Source organism: Callorhinus ursinus, unplaced genomic scaffold (genome assembly GCF_003265705.2).
Source record: "Callorhinus ursinus isolate GAN/ISIS: 27379988/994484 unplaced genomic scaffold, GSC_fseal_2.0 scaffold3, whole genome shotgun sequence".
Classification (NCBI taxonomy): Eukaryota; Metazoa; Chordata; class Mammalia; order Carnivora; family Otariidae; genus Callorhinus; species Callorhinus ursinus.
This window is the reverse complement of record NW_027397065.1, coordinates 32918027-32940303: the sequence shown is the minus strand read 5'-3', so window position 1 is coordinate 32940303 and position 22277 is coordinate 32918027. Positions and strand designations below refer to the sequence as shown.

Sequence of the window (22277 nt, the reverse complement as noted above, 5' to 3'; positions counted from 1 at the left end):
CATATATCTCACATTTTTGTGCTTTTTGTTAGTGGTTTTGCTGTTTTACAGTGGCCCCTGATATAGTGCTGTAGTGCTTTCTAGTGTTCCTAAGCACAACAACAAAGCTGTAAAGTACCTTACAGAGAGAATGTATATGTTAGGTAAGCCTCATTTAGGCACAACTTGTTGTGCTATTGGCCATGAGTCAATGTTAATGAATCAACAGTATAGTAAATAAGATGTCTTTATTTTATTTATTTATTTATTTATTTATTTATTTATTTATTTATTTATTTATTTTAGGATTTTATTTATTTGACAGAGAGAGAGATCACAAGTAGGCAGACAGGCAGGGAGAGGGAGAGGGAGAAGCAGGCTCCCTGCTGAGCAGGGAGCCCAAAATGGGGCTCGATCCCAGGACACTGGGATCATGACCCGAGCTGAAGGCAGCCGCTCAACCAACTGAGCCACCCAGGCACCCCTAAATAAGATGTCTTGAAAGAGAAACACAGATAAAACAAAGTTATGTGTTGATTGGTTGATGAAAATATTGTGACCGGAGTTCCTCAGGAACCTAACCCTGTGTCTCCTCTGGGAACTCAGTGGTTCAATATTCACTCATTCACTTTTCACAATGCCTTTTTAGGACATAACTACCATGAATACTGAGAATCACATCTATAAGGTGGTACATCACACACCTGGTTGCTCCCTGTTATAGGAGTTTTCCCCAGAGGCCACATGAAACCACTGTGTTTGAAAACATTCCATGATGATGTGGGAAGATGGGGGACTGTGGGCAAGCCATTTTTCTATTTCCTTACTTCTGTGTCCCATTTCTTTTTTTTTCATTAAATTTTTTTAATTTATCAATTTTATACATGTAGATCTAATTCATTCATTTTAATAGTCATACAATATCAATTGAATGAATATGGCACAGTTTATTTCCCTGTTGATAGACATTTGTATTATTTCTTTTTTTATTATTATTATGTAATGTTAACCACCATACATTACATCATTAGTTTTTGATGTAGTGTTCCATGATTCATTGTTTGCGTATAACACCCAGTGCTCCATTCAGTACGTGCCCTCTTTAATACCCATCACCAGGCTAACCCATCCCCCCATCCCCCTCCCCTCTAGAACCCTCAGTTTGTTTCTCAGAGTCCATAGTCTCTCATGATTCATCTCCCCCTCCGATTTCCCCCCTTCATTCTTCCCTTCCTGCTATCTTTTTTTTTTTTTTAAACATATAATGTATTATTTGTTTCAGAGGTACGGGTGTGTGATTCAACAGTCTTACACAATTCACAGCGCTCACCATAGCACATACCCTCCCCAGTGTCTATCACCCAGCCACTCCATGCCTCCCATCCCCCACCACTCCAGAAACCCTCAGTTTGTTTCCTGAGATTAAGAATTCCTCATATTAGTGTGTCCCATTTCTTATTGAAGTCTACTCCTGGGGTATTTAACTTTTTCATACTTCATAGCTGTGTTCCCTGGCCTCTTTGAGGTGCTGTTGGGGAAGCCAGAGCTTCTGTTGGTCCTGCTGAATTGGGACATAGGGGCTGGAGCTGTCATAGACCTCTCTTCTCCCCTGGGTGAGGATTTACAGCTGCAGGAACTTTGTGAATTTTTACTGGAGCTATAGGCAAGTAGTTGAGGCCAGGGGTGGGGTGAGAGATAGTGGTGAGGTTGGTGGGCATGTAAACAGGGCTAAGCAGATTCAAAGTGGGGCATTGAAAAAACATAAATATCTGTTTTAAAATATTGAGATTTTAAATTGAGTAAGAATGATGTTTTATGTAGAATTTTAAAATACCAATTTCATATGAAGAAGTTCTAAGTAACTGGAACCATAATACTGTTGCCTTCTATGTGTTGTTATATGATACCTTTCTAACTCCTGGGAGAACACTACCAGATTGGAAGATTGTGAAGCTTCTGCCAAAAACCTATATGCTATTTTATCAGGAAAAGGTTAATATTCATAAAAGCTCCCAATATTGTGATCATTTTAATTAAAACATGTTACTTAAACATATTTAAATATGCTTCTTTTAAACTTGGCAAATAAATTTATTTGTGCTCAGGCTATGCAATTCTAATTAAATAAAAATAATTTTGTAGTCATTTCAGTTTCATTCATCATTACCAGAATGTAAACCTCTTGAGAGTTTACCCAGAGATTTTGTTTTATTCATCCTGTATCCCTTCAGTTTGCTCATGCTAGTAGACTGGCTGCTTCTTTCAGGCTTATTTCTCTTGGTTACGCCACCCTCCATCTCTCCTTGTTTCTCTGACCTGTTCATCTCCCTGTCGTCCCTCATCATTCATTGAAACCTTTGACAGCTAGCTCAGAGTTTTGTTGTCTTCCCCAAACTCTGCTATCTTATGGATGACTTCAACTTCTTTCCCATGAGATCATGTTACTCTACTCTTCTCTATTTATAAGCTTCCAGTGGCTTCCTGTCACACTTGAGACAAATTCCAGCGTCCTGGTCATGGCTCAGAGCTTCCTGTACTACCTCTCTGCCTTTGTTTCCTACCCTTTCTCATTCAGCTCCTGGCCTCCTTGCTGTGCTTTGAGTGTTCCCAATATGTCCTCACTTTAGGGCCTTTGCACTTCTCTTCTGCTGGGAATGCTTTCTTCTAAATGTTTATATAGTCCTCCTTCACTTTAGTCAGGTCTCTACACAGCTGTCTCTTCCTGCTCTGACTTCCCAATCCAAAATAACATCCTTATCCTAGTTCATTGTCTTCATAATACTTACTACCTCTTGATGTTTATTTGTTCATTTCACTAGAGTAAGGGAACGAATAAGCTTTATCTGCTTGGTTCACTGCTGTATTTTTATCTCATCTGCCTGGCAAAACCTTAATCCTGAAGGAATTCAGAGTTTTCTCCTATTTGTTGAGTGATAATAAAAGAAATTGTATACCTCTGTATATAGGTACCATTTGTCAATTAAGGTATCATTTTTACCTCAGCTGAGCCCTCAGCATTGCTCAGTGATTCTCTGTTTAGTAGTTCTTGTCTTCTGACTTCCAGATACGTGTTGAACTGTTTCACTTACATGTTCTGTTCCACATATGTCTTCAATTCAGTAACTAAAACTAAACTCCTCTCTTCCTTCCCCTTCCACCCCTGACTCTCTTCACGTGTTTCATCACCGTCCACTCATTTGTCTAAGCCTGCATCCCAGGAGTTATCCTTAACTTTTCCTTTTATCTCTCTCCAACATCCATGTAGTCTTCATCTTCAAATCCTGTCAGTTCTACCTTCTAGTTAGGCCAGTTAGTCAAGTTGTTTCTATCTCCCCTGCCATTTTAGCTCCTATCATCTTTCATAGGGGTTCATGCTGCAGTTTTAAATAGATACCTTGCTTCCTCTCTGGCTTTCTGAAGTACAGATCTGATTATGTCAGTGCTTTGCTCAAACTCTGTAATGCTTTCCATTGCTATTGGGATTAAAATCAACATGGCTCATCAGGTTCTTCATGATCTGGCTCCTGCCTGTCTCATTAGCCTCATCTCCTGCCGCTGATTGCTTTATAGCCATTTAACTTTTTTCAGCCCTTATATGAGCCATGCTTTTTCTTCCCTCTCTAGTTAGGCTTTCTCCTTTCTCTTAACACACTCTTTCTTTGCCCTGTTCCATCCTAGAATATTATGAATCTTCGCTAATTTCTTTGTATTGTTTATTCTAGCATTTGTCATTCTTTATTTTAATGGCTAGTTTTATGTCTTTCCCTGTATAGACTATAGATATCTGGAGGACTGGGAATGTCTATATCTTGTTCACTGTTATATTCTGGACTTCTAATGCACACCTGCCATATAGTAGGCCCTCAAATATTTGTTGACCGAATGAATACTTATTTATTTGGATAGGTAGGGGAATATAAACAACTGAGTATCCAAAATCCATTTCTTTGAATTTGAAATGGTGTGCTTATACTTGGACCACATTATTTAATGATGTATTTGTCTTTTTATTCCCTCTGTGCTCTTTACCAAAAATAATTTAACGAAGTGAAAAAAATGTAGGACAATAAATTGAAACTGAAAGTGAATATTATATATGCAATACAAGCTTTGGTCTTAAGTACTTTTCAAGGTGGCCACAGATCTTTGAAGGGCACTGTGGCAGAGACTACTAGCTGTACAGTGTCTCTTCCTCCCTTCTTTTGAAGTAATAGAATACCTGATTCTTTTGCCAGGCATGTGGCTACCTGAATAAAGACTAGATTTACTAGACTCTCTTGCAGCTAGGTGTGGTTAAGTGATTGTGTTCTAGGCAGATGTGGTATGTGCAAGACATGGACAAAATGGGTGGATCTGAAGTACCCATCATCAACCAGAAAGTGATTGTGTGAATGGAGGCAAGTATAACAACACGATGAAAGGCACCTGATTCTCTGGCACACCCGTGGACCACTAGCTAGTCCTAGAGCGCTGTCTTAGATATTTGCCTGAGAGAGAAATAAATATCTATATTGTTTAAGCCATGATTATTTGGATGTTAGGCTGTTACAGCTGAACTTCTTGTACAGCTACCAAAACTTCTTTGACAAATGGATCCTGGACCCTGCTGGGGACTCTTTCCTGCTTTCCTGCTGGGATGCCATTTCCTCTTAGGCAAATGCAAATCACCAGCTTCACTTGAGTTATAAAGGCATCCCAACAAACTGTCTTCTGGTTTCACATCTTCCTAGGGTTTTGAAATGTATGTTATAAAAAGGAAATAAAAGTAAAGGAGCAAGTACATAGAATCAACAAAGAGCTAGAGTAGGAAAAGGGAGGTCCCACTCAGTAAAGAATTAAAAAAAAAAAGATATATCTATTTAAGTCACGTGAAATATCACCTGGATCTAGACATAGTTTGAGGCATATATCTATTTATTTAAAAATTACTCCAACTATCTGCTAATTCAGAAATACCCAGACTGAAAGTCAGCTTTGTCACTCCTCTCAAAATTATAGAACAGACACATCTTAGGGAAAAAAAAACTCTAGCAACCTGGCTACAGTAATCTAATTCTTAAATTTGTTCTTCAGTAAGTTTCCCTTCATAAATTTTAATGGTATTAAAGATATTTGGTAAATGAAGGTTACTTTTAAATAATATAGGAAATCATAACCATAAAATGGTTTTCAACATATTATTTCATAACACTTTGGCAACAAGTACCAACTTTTTTCCTTTTTTTTTCATTATTTCTTAAAGATTGTTATTTATTTATTTATTTTGACAAAGGGAGTGCAAGGAGGAGCAGAGGGGGAGTGAGAGGGACAAGCAGATTTCCCTCTGAGTTCAGAACCTGACTTGGGGCTCAATCCCAGGACCCCAAGATCATAACCTGAGCTTATCCCAGAAACCAACAGTCAGACGCTTAACTGACTCAGCCATCCAGGCATCCCACAAGTCCCAACTTTTTAAAAGTTCATACACTATAACCTAAAACACTCTGTAGAATTCTTTGGAAGTAGGGAAGAGGGCAATAGTTATATTTCCCTGAAATATGAATTTACATTCAGAATGAGATGCTTAAATTTTGAGATAGTCTTTAATATTTTATATCCATTAAAAATAATGTTTTGGAAAAATATTAAATAATATGAAAAAGATAATTGATCAAGATATATTTATTGGGACTGATCGCTGGAATAGAACACAAGGTCCAGTAAAGTAATCTGAATGCATAAATGAACCCAGTGTATATGATAAGGGATTTGGTTGAAATGGTGAGTAAAAGATAGACTATATAAGAAAGAAATGGTGTTGAAGCACCTGGCTAAAATGGGGAAAATGGGAAAAAATGTTGATCCATACCTCACAAAATGTGTTCAAGATAAGTTCAAATGTGTCAGAGAGGTAAATGTAAAAAAAAAAAAAAAAAAAAAAAAACCTCAGATTTAGCTAAGACCTTGTTAGTATGCATAATCCATTTAAAAAATTGATGAAAGGAGTGCCCAGGTGGCTCAGTCGGTTAAGCATTGAACTCTTGGTTTTGGCTCAGATCATGATTTTGTGGGTGGTGAGATTGAGCCCCAAGTCTGGCTCTGCACTTAGCGGGGGGTCTGCTTGAAGATTCTCTCCCTCTGCACTCACCCCCCACTCATGTGTTCTCTCTCTAAAAGAAATAAATAAATCTTAAAAAAATGAGTGAAAATTTTATATAACAAAACTTCTCCGTAGCATTAAAAAACACCATAATCAAAGTCAAGAGACAAATGAAAACTGAGGAAAAATATTTACAGCTGAATCAAAGGCAAAGGACTCAGTTTTCTAATACATAAAGAATTTGTAGAAATCAATAATAAAAAGACAACCCAGTAGGAAGAATTGGCAAAGGATATGGACAAATATGTCACAGACAAGGACATATATATGCCTTAAAAACATGGAAAAATTTAAACCTCACATACATGAAAGAATGCAAAATAAAACTGCACTGAGATGCCATTTTTCAGATTTCAATGAATTTTAGAGTTTCTCATCTGAATTATCTGAGTGTATATAGACACTTATAGATTGATGATAAGAATATAAATTGTTTCAATTTCTATGGAGAGCAATTTATTAATAGGATCAACAGTATACAAATTTATGTTCTTTAAACTAGTGGTTTTACTTTTAGAAGTGTGTGTTATAATTACATGTGTGAAAATGATGTGTACAAGATGGTTAATTGCAGCATTTTTGCAACAGCAAAAAATTTTAAGCCATGCCCATGTGTAGGAGAATGTTTGAAAATATAATGGTATATTCATGTAATAAAATGTTAAACAACTGCAATAGAGAATAAGGAAGTTCTTAATGGCTGACATGGAGAGATCTGTAAGATAGTTAAATGGAAAAAGCTAGGTTTGGAATCATAAGTATAGTATGTTCCATATGTTGAAAGGAGTTGGGAGGAGAATATATAGTCATATTTGCCTGTATATACATTTAAAAAAATCTCTAGAAGGACATATAAACTGTTAACAGCATATGTATATGTTCCTGTGTGCATGCACGGAAGGAAGTGTACAGGTCGGGGCTAGACATAGCTGCCTTTGTGCAGTTAGAAAAAAGAAGAAAAAGGTGCTGGTCCTCAACAACCTCTACATCTTGGCCTTTAAAAAAGATGATTCTAATAAGCTGATTTTGTTAACATCAGGCACTTGGCAGCCATCCACTGGAAATTTTTAATGAAAATAGGTAATACAAGGATTTCTCTTTTGAAAACTCTAGACTGAGCTTTTCATTATATTGAATTACATTTTTTCCTCTAGGAAATTTGACTTAACCTTCAGTTAATTTATGATTATCTGGTAATAATAGTTGTGTACTTGTATTAAAAATACTTGATTTTATTAAGATCACCTTGTAAATTATTCCAGATAAAATTTTTATTTTTCATTGAAAATATGACCCCCAAATATATAATTATATAAAAACATAAGGTTTATTGAAAAAGTAAAATACAAAACTATACATTCAATATCATTTTTCTTTTACCAAAATTTTATATAGATATATTAATTTATATCTGTATATGTTATATAGAGTTATAGGTATTTACTTATATATATGCATAATATTTATATGTATATGTCATGTATTTATATATAAATTTTTAATGAAATAATAAGTATGTCCTTGTAGGTTTCTGTGTATGTACACATATGTGTATGTCTTAGGAAAAAGACTAGAAGGAATTAGGGACTTAGACCAAATTGTAGTATCTCATAGTACTCTCTTAGTAGTAAGATTTCAGATGTTTTTAAAAATATTACCTTTATATGCTTTTGTATTTTTCGACATTTTACAGTGATTATATATTATATTACACTGACAATAAATGTTTTAATGTTGTTTCTCCAAGAACTTTTACTGAAGCTTTTTTTCTCCTTCATGAAAAGAGTTTTTCAGCTTATATCTTTAATGGATACCGGATTGCCTCAGTGTTCTAATGAGAAAATAGAGCTTGCAATTCTGTGGTTCTTGGATCAGTTTCGTAAAACGTATGTTGGTGATCAACTTCAAAGAACCTCAAAGGTAGGTTTTTACTAGAGATTTTTTTTAAAAATGTTACCGAAAATGAAGAGAGATGTTCACAAATAGTAGCTTTAAGCTGAATGATATATTTAGGTAATTTCTACCTAAGAAATTTAATTGATCAATTGAAATCGATTGATTAATTGGCACTGAAGGCAACGTGAGATTAATTTGCTTGTTTTATGTCTAGATTTACCATTTTCTTTGAAGATTGGCAGAGTTAGTGAATATTTTTTATGTGGCTAGTCATTAAATAATTAAGATTATTTTAAACACTTTAATAGATTTTGCCCTATATTTTTTTCAAGGTTTAAAACAAAAGATTTACTCTTTTAGGAGTTCTGGGATTTTTTGGGCACTTATTTTTGTGGTTTCCAGTAAATTTTTCACTCATTGCTTGGCAGTTTTACATGATAACTGATGAGGACCTGGAGAGCTAGACATGTCTTTGAGAGACCACAGTTAAATCACCTTAACATAGAGGACACTCGTAGTATGATGATTGAAAGTTTAGCATCAACAAATTTAGATGAATTGACCTTAAGACATAATGAGGGATTAGTGAGGGCATTTATGTGAACCCTAACCGGATATTTAGTAGTACTTATGACACTGAGTAAGATCTATGAAGTTTTCTTCTTCTGAAATAGTAACTCTTTCCAAGCCTTCTCTGTAAGAAGTCCTAAGGATAGTCTTATCTCCTTTGGATTTATAGCTTCTGTTAGTAACATTGAAGGATTTCTTACTTGAAATATTTAGAATAAGCTTTTTATATTGAACTGTGCTTTTTTTCCCCATGGGAAATTTAGCATAACCTTCAATACGTTTATGATTTTCTGTTCATAATAGTTGTATAATAGTGGGAAAAATTTTTGTTTGATTTTGTTAATATCATCCTTTAGTTTATCTTTGCTTTTTAAGAAAATGATATAGCTTGATGCGTCCTTTGTCAAATATATTGTGATATTTTATTGCCATTTCAATAAAATTTTCTTAGAATTTAGGTGCCATTGAACGAGACCATTAGGGAGAAAAAGGAGTAAGTAGAAATAAATGTTTTAGTTTGATAGTAAGACACATTAGAGTCAGACAAAAATTACATGATATGAAATTTATACAGGGTACCTCTTTCTAAAATCCCAGTTGTGTTACTTGAAGGCTGAGAATAAATCGAATTATGATAAATTGTCTTATTTTAAATGTACTCAGAGAGTTTGATATTTTGCTTTCACAAAAGTGAATACTCTTCAGACATTACTAATCCAATATTTGTTTGGTTTGGGTCTTAAATCAGAATAGTACAACATGGAGTGAAAAGCCTTCATATTAATTGTATTTAAAATACTTGGAAAATGATATGTAAAATGACACTAGTTGTTCACATCAATGGGATTTAGCAATTTTTTTTCCAAAATTTTTATTTGTATTAAAAAAAGAAGAAAAAATATATATGGGAGTTTTAGATATCAAGAAACAGGTCACAGAAAAATACAGACATATTTATATATCTTTTAATACAAAGTAATTGTGGAAAAAAGTAAATTATAGAAGGTCAGTTTTTCTTTTTTGAAAGAGCTTACATATTAGGAAAAAATGAACATATCATCAGACTGGTATTGATTCTTTCATTATAATTTAACATTTTTGGTGTATGCACCTAATGCTGTTTTTTTCAAAGAGTATTTAGTCCTACAGTGACTTTATTTCTAAGGCATTCCTGCTGCACAGTCCTAAAGGGAAGCCAGAGCTTTCTGCTTTCCTTTTCTCTGGCTTGTCTGCCAATTTGCCTTTATAGGAGCCTCGAGGAGGTTTTTGGGGGGGTCCTTGATAACGTGCCCTGGCACTCCTCTAGGAACTCTTCACACTCCTTCTAGTCCTTACAGTAACCCTGCAAGGTTGGTATTATTTTGTTGTTTTGCTTTTTCAAAGTTGGTATTATGGTTCCCATTTTACAAATGAAACAGACCATCTAAGACATTTATTAAGTTCTCTACAACTAGTTTTCTGGCAACCAACTAAGGAAGACCAGATGGAAAATATTTTTTTGGGGGTGAGTATATTGTCACATTCCAAATTGTGGCGAAAAAAGGGGAGAGTGTTAGATACTAGTAGGCAAAAAATATTTAGTGTGCACTTATTTTTTTTATCAGGAACTGTACTAAACACTCTTAAGCATTATCTCATTTAATTCAATCATACAGAGCATGGCTTACAAAGTTCTTCCCAGTCTTTTTTCTACGTATGTCACCAGTTTCATGTTCAGTCCTTCATACTTGTACTGCATACTTTATGTGTACTAAACTTTTTTCAGCTCCTTCAACAGTTTATTTTCTCTGCCGATTCTGGGTCTTTGGACAAAATGTTTCCTCTGCCTAGAACATTATTTATTTTAAATCAAATTTCCACCTGCCTTACTCTCCTGACTCCTGCTTTATCTTTCACATCAGATACCCCATCCTTTAGGATGACCTCCTTAAATTCTGGAAGAGTTCCTTTTTCTCTGCGTTCTCTAGCACCCTATTTTAGCATTATTACCCTGCATTGTAATTGTTTGTTAGCAAAACATATATTGACTATAATTTGGGTTAGGACTGTCTCTGCCTTTTTTATTATCACTTCCAAGTGCCCGGCATATTGCTCATATGCTTTCTGCTAGATAATGGTTGAATGTATTTATTTAGTAGAATTCCATAGGTTTTGGGCCTAGATCTCATGCATAATACATTCATGTGATAAAGGCTATGTTCTTGAGTTGGAAAATGATGCTGACTTTAGTGAAATTTTAAAGAAGGTATACTGCTAAGCATCTTTAAGCAAATTTTTACATATGCATAAGTGCTTGAGGAACCCAGGTGGAATCATTGAGGAATCCTAAGTGATGTATAAAATAGAAGTTTGTGCTATAAATGAGAAGGAAGAGTCATAAATGGTAGCTGTAGGCATTTATTGAAGAAATAGTCTGTGTCCAGGATTTCACATAGCACTTGACAGGCATCTAATTTCACCTCACAGAGACCGGTGGGAATAGTTGTTTTTATTAACACTCTACCCACCCCTTCTTACAGATTTGGAAACTGAGGTTTGGAATGGTTAATTAATGTGTTTAAGTGGTTGAATCTGGATTTGAACCCAGGATACCTGATAACAGAGCCTGTGTTGCTGATCACTTTGCTGCATTGCCTCCTGTTGGATCTTTAATATTAAACAGGTCTTTCAGTCTCAGTAGGTCTTACTTAATCTCCTGAAACCCATTCCACCTATTGTCCAGTTTTGAGGAGGAATGACTGTGAACCCAAAATTTCTACTTTGTTCTTACTTCTTATATCTGATCTGTCACCTAATCTTGCTGATTTTATTTTCTTAATCTCTCTCAGCTTCACTCTTTTCTCAGGCCCTCAGGTTTTATCCTTATTGCTACTGCTTGTCATTTCTCACTGGACTTCAAAAGTCTTCTGACTGTCCTCTTTGTTTCCTTTTTTGCCTTTTCCCCACTTCATTCCATTTTCCATACTGCCACCAAAGTCATCTTTTCTTCAGTAGAAAACCAGAGAGAATAATGTAAGGAACATTCATACACCCACCATACAGCTTTGTCAGATCTGAATGCTTTGCTGTATTTGCTTCAGATCTGTATATTTTTAAATGAAACATTAATGGCCTGTTCTTGCTCTGATTCTGCCCCCAAAGTAACCATTATCCTAAATTTAGTGTTATTTTCATGCATGATTTTCTTCTATTCCCACGTTTCTGTGTATTTATAACAAAACATAGCACTGTTAACTTTATAGAAAATTAGTATGCAGAAACTTGCCGTTTTTGATCAACATTATTTTTGAGATTTATTCATGGTGATACATACAGTCCTAATTTATTTTAGTTATTGAATGGTATTACAATATATTACTCTGCCATTACATACTCGTTTTTCTGTTAATATATGTTAGATTGTTTCCAGTTTTAAAGATTATAGAAAATCCTGCAGTAAACATCCTAATACCTTTTCCTCATTCATGTGTATGAGTGTCTTGAAGGTAAATACTGGGAGTGGAATTGGTGGGCTGTAGACTACATATCTTCAACTTTACAAGATATTATCAAGTTGCCCTCCTAAGTGTTTGGATAGTTTTTTCTCCCTCTCCCAGCACAGTATGTGTTGCCGTATGTTGTCTCAATGCTTGTTTTTGTCAGACTTTAAAATTTGCAGAATTTCTCTGCTTGAAATTCTTACTGGTTTCTCATTATGTATCAGATAAGCTCCTTATTATGGTCAGGTTTTTCCTACCTTTGCAACCTTTTCTTTTGACACTGCATTCTACTATGTGACCTGTTTTGTGTGTGCTACACTTCTTTCCCTCTTGCCTATTCCTACTTATTATCCAATGAATATTAATAAGTAACCACTGCATATTAAGACCAGGGATAAATGGCAAATGGGATGGTCCATCTCTCCACTAAGTTTGTAATTAAAGAGGAAGGTGGGCAAATGAAAAATAATAAAATTTACCCCCACTTAGATATTGAAATGGTATATAAATAAGGAAAAGTCAGACTGTTACATAAAGGATGCTAGACTTTTGGTTATATCTATGTAAAAATTTGGATTATTATTTCACAGCATACAAAAATCAAATCTAAGTTAGTCAGTGAATCTTAGTGTGAAAAGCAGGAGATTGTGATTTAGGGATAGGAAGGATTTTTTTTTTTTAAGGCCTAAAAAAGCCCAAACTCTAAATGCAAAGGTTGATTAATTCTACTCATATTAAAAATAAAAATTTCTGCAGCTCAAAATACACAATAAACAAAATAAAAAGACAAGCTAGAGATAGGATAAGACCCTATACTTACCTTAAGGGAATCAATATTCAGTTATATAAACAATTTCTGTGAATCAATAAGAGAAAAACAGCCTAATAGAAAAATGGGCCAAAGATATGAATAAACAATTTATGAAAGAGGAAATCATAGTTTCTAATCAACATGAAAAAATGTTCGTCCTTTCATGGACTTAGGTGAGATACCATATCATACCTGTTAGCTGGAGACAGTTAAAAAGTCTGATGAAAGCATGTATTTGTGAGGAAGTAAAATAGGAAATACTCCTATACACTTCTAGTGGAATCCAAACCAGTAAAATGTTTTTGCAAAATAGTTTAGCAATATTTTGGAAAGTTGAAAATACATATATCTTGGACTAGGTGAAAAATGTAAAACGTCATTGAAAGAAATGAAATGAGGCCTAAATAAATAGACATGTATCATATTTATGAATTGGAAGACTCAATATTGTTAAGATATGTTAAGTAAAGTAAGGTATGATAACAATATGTCATCAAATAGAGAATTTCAATAGAGATAGTAATTATTAAAAATAGAAAAAATAGAAATTCTGTAGTTGAAAAGTACAATAATTAAAAATGAAAAGTTCACTAGAAGGCCTCAACAGTATATTTAAACTGACAGAAGAAAAAGTTAACAAACTTGAGGATAGTGTCTTAAGCATCTGCCTTCAGCTCAGATAGTGATCTCTGAGTTCTGAGATCAAGCCCTGAGATGGGCTCCATGCTCAGCGGGGAATCTGCTTGAGATTCTCTCCTCTCCCTCTGCCCCTCCCCCACTCCCTTGCGTGCATTCTCTCTCAAATAAACAAATCTTTAAAAAAATAAATAAATAGAGCAATAATGGCTTAAAACTTATCACATTTGATGAAAAACATTGCACATCAAAGAAGTACAACAAAGGTCCACATTAAAAACACATCATAGTAAAGATAAAGAGAAAATGTTGATAGCAGCAAGAGAAAAAATATCATCAGTTACCAGAAGGGAGGAAGGTGGGGGGATAGGTTAAATAGGTGATGGGGATTAAAGAATGCACTTGTGATGAGCACTGGGTGATGTATGGAAGTGTTGAATAAAAACTTAAAGAAAAAGAAAACTACTCATTACATGCAAGGGGACACCAATTAGATTAACAGCTGATTAGTCTTTAGAAACAGCAGAGGTAGGAAGACAGTTGGACGACATGGTCAAAGTGCTGAACCGGTAACCAAGAATTCCCTGTCCAGCAAAACTGTCTTGGAAAATAAAAGACATTACCAGGCAAACAAAAACAGAGAATTCATTGCTTTCAAAGCTGCCTTCTAAGAAATACTAATGGAAGTACTTTAAGCTGAAAGCAAGTCACCTGAGATAAATCCACATGAAAAAACAACACTCAATTATATATAAAATAAGCTCCTTATTATGGTCAGTGAAGGTAATTAAACAATTATAAAATACAGTACTTTTTCTCTTAACTGATTTAAAAAGCAATTGTATAAGGCAATTACGTATTTTATGCACATATACACTGTACTGATGGCATATAACATATGTAATATGTAATATATTTGCCAATAACAGCATAAAGAAGATAAGTGGAGCAAAGTTGGGGGCTAAGGAAATGACACAAGATGGCAGCTCAAATCCACAAGAACCAATAAAAAAGAACCAGAAATGGTAAATAAGAAAGCTGATATAACAGACACTTTAGACATATGTTTTTGCTCTCTTTCTCTCAACTTCATTAAAAGATGTAAAATTAAATGAAGAAATAATTATCATGATTTATTGTTGGATTTATAATATATAAAGATGTAATGTATTTTATCATATAATAACAATAATATTACAGAAAGGGAGAAAAAGGAATAGAGCTATATAGGAATAACATTTCTTTATCTTTTGGAATTAAGTTAGTATAAATCTGAGGTAGATTCTGATAAGATGAATATGGTGAGTCCTAGGGAAACTACCCAGAAAGTAACTAAAAAATATATAGTAAAAAAAATTATTAAAGTTATTAAAATGTTACACTAGAACATATTCATTTAATGTAGAAGCAGCACAGGAAGGCTAGAGAAAAAAAGTGACAGAAATGAGGGACATAGATCTAACAGTGTAAATAATAACATTAAATTTAGACTGGGTTGTGTAACCCAACCAATAGCAGAGATTATTAGATTGAATTTTTAAAAAAATAATGTTGCACATGCTATCTATCTATAGAGTGCACATTTTAAATTTAAGAATACAAATAGGTTGAAAGTAAAAGGATGGCAAAAGATATATCACATAGACAGCAACCATTAAAAAGCTGGAGTGGCTATACTAATACCAAACAAAGTAGACTTTAAAACAAAAAATGCCACAAGGATAAACGGAACATTTTATAATGATAAAAGGATAAACAGGAACATTTTATAATGATAAAAGGGTTAACCCATGAGGAAGATACAGCAGTTATAAACATATATGTACCTAACAGTAGAAGCCCAAAATATATGAAACAAAAGCTGACAGAAATAACAATAATAGTTGAAGACTTAAATGCCCTAGTTTTAATAATGGATAGAACAACTAGGCAGAAGGTCTTTAAGGAAGTTGTAGACTTGAACAACTCTATAAACCAACTAGACCATAGACGACTATAGAACACTACACCCAGCAACAGCGGAATATGCATTCTTTTTTTTTTAAGATTTTATTTATTTGACAGCACGCACAAGCAGGGGGAGCAGCAGGCAGACGTAGAGGGAGAAGCAGGCTCCTCACTGAGCTGAGAGCCTGACATGGGACTCAATTCCAGACCCTGGGTCATGACCTGAGCCGAAGGCAGACACTTGACTGAGTCACCCAGGTGCCCCCAGAATATGCATTCTTATCAAGTACTCACAGAACATTGCCCAGAATAGACCATAGGCTCAATCATAAAACAAGACTCAATAAGTTTAGAAGAATTGAAATAGCACAAAGTATGTTCTCTAATCACTATGGAATGCATAGAAATCAATAACAGAAACATGTGAGGAAACCATAAGTATGTGGGAATTAAACAACGCACTTCTAAATAACCAATGAGTCAAAGAAGAAATCACAAGGGAAATTAGGTAATAATTTCAGATGAAAGAAAATGACACAACATACAAAACTCACAAAATTTAGCTAAAGCAGTATTTAGGGGTAAATTTATAGCTATAAACACCTACTTTAAAAATAAAGAAATATCTTAGGTAAATAGCCGAACCTTCTACCTTAACAGACTGGAAAAATAAGAAGAAACTAAACCTAAAGCAAACAGAAGGGAGGATATTATAAAGATTAGAGTAGAAATTAATGAAATAGAACTTTGAAAACAATAGCAAAAGTCAGTGAAATCCAAACTTGGTTCTTTGTAAAAAAAAAAAAAATAAAATGAAATTGACATACCTTTAGCTACATTGACAAAAAAGAGAGTACTATAATCAGGCATGAAAATAGAGGACATTACTATTGACCTTACAGAAATTGAAGATGATTATAATGGAATATTACGAACATTTGAATGCCAGTGAGTTAGATAACTTAGATGGAAAGGAAAAGTTTGCATAAAAATATAAACTATATAAGAGAATATAGAAATGTGAATAAAAGTATGACAACTAAAGAGATTGAATTAGTCATCAGACTACCCACAAAGAAGAGCCTGGGCCCAGATAGATTGCCTAGTGATTTCTACCAGACATTCAAAGAATAAATACCAATTCTTTATAAATGCTTTCAAAAAGTGGGAGAGGAGGGGACACTTCCCAACTCATTCTGTGAGGCCAGTTTATACCAAGTTTATATCAAGACCATATAATTACAAAAAATAAAAACGTACTCACCAATACTTCTTACGAATATAGATACAAAAAAAATTTTAAAAATACAGGCTAACTGAATCTAATGATTTATAAATACTTTCCTCTGATCAAGAGCAAGACAGGGATGTCTATTCTATCAAACATTGTACTAGAGGTTCTGGTCAGGGATATTAGACAATAAAAATTAAATAAAGGCACCTAGATTGGAAGAGATGAAGTAAAACAATCCCTGTTCACAGCTGGCATGATCTTGAATAATATAGAAAATCTTAAGAATCACCTAAAATACTATTAGAACTAATTTTAAAAATTGGTAGGTTTGCAGAATAGATGATCAGTATAAAAAAATCATTTGAGTTTCTATACACTTGCAATAAACAACCTGTGAATCAAACATTTTATTTACAATAGCATCAAAAAATTAAATACTTGAGAATAAATTTAACAAAAGAAGTACAGAACTTATAAACTGGAAACTACAAATCATTGTTGGAGTAAATAAAAGAAAACCTAATAAATGGAACGATATCCCATGGTCATGAATCAGAAGACTTACTATTGGGGTACCTGGGTGGCTCAGTTGGTTGAGCATCAGACTCTTTTGGCCCAGGTCTTGATCTCAGGGTCGTGCTTGAGCCCTCAGCAGGGAGTCTGCTTCTCTGTCTCTCCCTCTGCCCCTCCCCGCTTTCTCTCTAAAATAAATACGTGAATCTTTAAAAAAAAAAAAAAAAAAGACTATTAAGATGGCAGTACTCCACAGATTGATCTATAGCTTCAGCACAATCTTTATAAGAATCTTAGTTGTCTTAGTTTGCAGGAGTTGGCAAGCTTATCTTAAAATTCATATGAGAATTCAAAGGACCGAGAATAGCCAAAACAATCTTGAAAAGAGGAACACTCCCTTCCCAATTTCACAACTTCCTACAAAGCAACAGTAATCAAGACAGTGTGGTACTGCATAAGGATAGACATACAGGTCAGCGAAATAGAATTGAGAGAGTCCAGGTATAAACCCTCACATTTGCAGTTTATTTTTGACAGAGATGCCAAGACAAGCCAGTGGAGAAAAAGTAATCTTTTCAACAAATGGTGCTAGGACAACAGGATATCCACATGCAAAAGAATGAGGTTGGAACCCTAATTCAAAATGAACCAGACTTAAATATAAGAGTTAAAACTATGAAATTCTTAGAAAGAAACATAAAAGTAAATCTGCATGACTTCGGATTGGGTCATGGTTTCTTCAATACAACACTGAAAGCACAAGCAGCCAAAGGCAAAAAGAGATAAATTGGACTTCATTAAAATTAAAAACTTCTGTGCTTCAAATAACACCATCAAGAAAATGAAAACACAACCCACAGATTTGTAGAAAATACATGCGGATCATTTATATGAAAGGAACTTGTATCAAAATTTATAAAGAGCTCTTACAACTCTATAATAAAAAGATAAGTAACCCAATTTAGAAATGGACAAAGGATTTGAATAGACATTTCTCCAAAGAAGACACACAGATGGCTAGCAGGCACATGAAGAGATGTTTGACACCACTATAAATCATGAGAGATTAAATCACTGTAATTCAGGAAAATTCATGTCATTATTACAACAAGATACCACTTCACAGCCCCTAGGTTTAATATAATCATAAATACAGATAATAATATTGGTGAGGACGTGGAGAAATTAGACCTTCATACACTATAGGGTGAGCATGTGCAAATGGTACAACCAGTTTGGAAAGCAGTCTGGAAGTTCTTCAAAAAGTTAAACACAGTTACTATGTGATCCAATAACTCCAGTGTATATACCAAAGGGAAATGAAAACACACATCCACATAAAAATTTTACACAACTGTTCACAGAAGCATTATTCCTAATACCATGAAGTAGAAAAAATCCAAATGTCCATCAACTGAGGAATAAATAAAAAGTGGTATATCCCAAAATGGAATATTATTCAGTAATAAAAAGGAATGAAATATTGATACATGGTACAACATAGGTGATTCTTGACAACATTATGCCGAGTGAGGGAAACCAGGAGCCAAAGAACAAATATTGTGTGATTTCATTGATACGAAATTTCCAGAATAGGCAAATCCGTAGAAACAAAAGTAGATTATTGGTTTCCTAGTAAGGGTTTTTTTTTTATGGTGTTGAAAATATTCTAGAATTGATTGTGATGATGGTTGCAAATATCTGTGAATATACTAAAAACCATTGAATTGTGTACTTTAAATGTGTGAATCATATAATAGGTGTCTTAGCTATTACCAAAAAAAAAAAAAAAAAGACAAAGCTCACTTTTAAAATGGGGAAAAAATTTAAATAAGCTCATCGAAAGATGACATTTAAATGGCCAATAATCACAAAAAGATGCTTTGCTAATTATCAGAGAAATATTAATTAATACTCAAGTGAATTACTATTACACACCTGCCATGATGGCTAAAAATGAAAAAGACTGATGAAACCAAGCCTTGATGATGATATGGAATTAATAAAACTATCATACCTTGCTGGTGGGAGTGTAAATTGATGTAACCATTTTGGAAAACTCTTTGGTAATATCTGCTAAAGCTAAACATAACCTACCCTATAACTCATCAGCTTTACACGTAGGTAAAGAAACAAATTTATATATCCACCAAGTGACATGTACAAGAATATTCATAGCAGCTTCATTTATAACGTCTAAGAACTGGAAACCCATGTCCGTCAACAGTTGAATGGATAAATTAGTGTCTAGTCATGCAATGTAAATACTCGATGGCTGTAAAAGAAAAGGAAAAGAAAACATGCTACATGCAAATATTTGGATGTATTTATGCTAATCAATTTGCCATGATGATGAATGAAAAGTTAGACATAAAGTGTATATACTTTATGATTCTACTTAACAATTTAATGATAGTCAAAACTATGGTGATGAAAGTCAGACTGGTGGTAACCTTTGGGGAGGGAGAGTATATTCACTGCAGAAGTGAGCAGAGGAGCTTTCTGAGGAGCTGGAAATATTTTTCTCTTGATGGGGGTTCTGTGAGTATATACATAAGTAAAAATTCACTGAGCTCACATAATTCTGATTTATGCACTTTATGTGTGTTATACCTCAATATGATTTTTTTTTTACAAAAGGTTATTTATAGAAGCCTGACGTGTAATTGCAAAAATAAAAGGAAACTTGCCCATTGGCAGGGGAATGGATAAATAGATTTTTGTATAGTCATACAATGGGATTCTGTACAGCAGTGAAAATGAATGATCTAAACTACACTCATTTTTGGCTAAATCCAAAAAAGCTTCTATACTGTTGTATGAAAAACATTGTTGAAGGATATATATATAATATGATACTCCTATCAAATATGTTAAGAATAATATATGTTCATGAATTCTTTATATAGTAAAAATATAAAGATGTACATGAGATTGGTTAAAAGCTGAATTCAGGATAAAAGTCATCTCTGAGCAGAAGCATGGGATTAGAGAAAAAGGTACAAAAGACTTTACTTGTATCTGTAATGTTTTATTTCTTAGTCTGCATGGTGGGTTTGCATGAATGTTTATTATTATATTTTATTCCTTTTACTATATTTGGAATTTTTAATCTACAAAACAAATAATGATAGTCACTCTTCTTAAACATAGCAAATTGAATATTCACGTTTATCCTCCTCCACACCTTGGAAACCTACTGTAATGACAGTGAAGGAATAAAAAAAAAATACATATATATACTTACAAGGAAAAAAATGGGAGAGAAGCTAGCAACCAGATATGTAAGTTGTGTTTGGCTTAATATAACTGAAAGAGCTGAATCTCACGTGCTTGAGTGGAAGAAGGCAATAATTAGGCAGACAGTTTGCACTAAGAACCCTGGAAAAGCTCAGAACTTGGAGATACTAGATACCTTGAAGACTAGGGCTCAGGGTGTGGCTGGAAATAGGAGAACTGATTTGAAATATGTATTTGGATTAGTTCGGTTCTGATGGCTCCTAGCTACTCCAGCACAGCTAGAGACTTCTCCCTAGTTCTTGCAGGACACAGGACGTTTTTTTGTGTTTTTTTTTCATGGAAGTTTGGACAGCCTGGGATGCAAATGTGATGAGACACTGGACTGAAAATCCTCCTAGACACTTCCCAACTCTTGCTATCCTAACACTGTTAGCTGGGCTTAAAACTCCAAAGCAGGAGATTGGTGAAAAGCTTTTAGGAGTAAGAAACATATTTTTTTTTTTTAAGGTTTAGCTGACTTATATTTTTTTTTTTTTAGAGATTTTATTTATTTATTTGAGAGAGAGAATGAGAGATAGAGAGCACGAGAGGGAAGAAGGTCAGAGAGAGAAGCAGACTCCCTGCTGAGCAGGAAGCCCCATGCGGGACTCGATCCAGGGACTCCAGGATCATGACCTGAGGTGAAGGCAGTCGCTTAACCAACTGAGCCACCCAGGCGCCCCGTAAGAAACATATTTAAGAGAGTCCCATAAATACAGGTATGTGGGATCACCAGTTTAAAAATCAGCCTACAGAATGAACCTACAGTAAAGTTTACTAGGTAATAAACCCTATTGCGAACAAAGAGTCTTGAGTGACTCATTCTCAGAAGTGAACAGATAGTTGACAACTGCCCGCCTTTTGAAGAAAGCCTCTTAAATGAAAATCAGAGAGAAAAACAAACAAGAAATTGGAGCAAAACAAAATAATATTGCAACCATAGAACAAGACCAGGATTCCATAAAGAGGATAATTCAGAGAAGAAAGAACTCTTTGAAATTTAAGACATGATAGCATAAATTAAATCTTAGTACACAATTTGGAAGATAAAGTAGCAAATACCACCCAGAAAGTTAAAATAAAAATGGACAATATAAGAAAAAAAAATAGAAAAATTAGACAGTCAATCTAAGAAGCCCAACAGTGGATTAATAAGAGTGCTAGTAAGAGAATATGAATGAGTACTAGAAAATTTCTTGTTTTATAAGAGGTTTCATATTGAAAAGGACTATGCAGGGGTCCAACAAAGTGAGTGAAAGAAGATCCATATTCAGGCACATAATTAGAAACTCAAACCATCAGGGAGAGTAAAAGAGAAGATCCCAAAAGCTTCCAGAGAGATGAAACAGGTCACATTTAAAGTATTAGGAATGAAAATTATATTGTCCTTTTCAGTTGCAGCACTAGAAATGGAAGACAGTGAAACAACGCCCTCACGTTTTTTGGGGGAAATAATGAATTCCAACTTGAAATTTTATAAACCAAAGTTAAACAAGTATGAAGGTAGAATAAAGACATTTTCAGACAGACAGAGCCTCAAATTTTACTTCCCCTATATCCTTTACCAGGAAGCGGCTAGAGGCTGTGTACCACCAAATTAAGAGAGTAAATCCAGAAAGAGGAAGGAAGGCATGGGATCTGAGAATCAGGGAATCCAACACAGGAGAGAAGCAAAGGAAATTTCCAACTTGATGGCAAATGGAAGCTCTAGGATGACATCTGTGCCTCTAGTGTAGAGAGCAACCAGTCCAGATGGGGACAGGTGGGAGGTCATTGGGGCTTCTTGTCTTGTCT

General features: G+C 34.4%; 1 protein-coding gene across 8 annotated transcripts in view; it reads left to right on the top strand.

Moving 5' to 3' along the window:
• Positions 1–22277, top strand: part of RANBP17 (RAN binding protein 17) — a 324967-nt gene that overhangs the window by 64493 nt on the left and 238197 nt on the right. For all 8 annotated transcript variants that reach the window (XR_012377245.1, XR_012377247.1, XM_073890032.1 and 5 more), the window contains one exon: positions 7903–8038. Coding sequence is in view for 6 of the 8 variants with exons in the window: in XM_073890032.1 (XP_073746133.1) it covers positions 7903–8038 (136 nt within the window). In the remaining 2 variants the exon portion in view is untranslated. The remainder of the gene's footprint in view (positions 1–7902; positions 8039–22277) is intronic.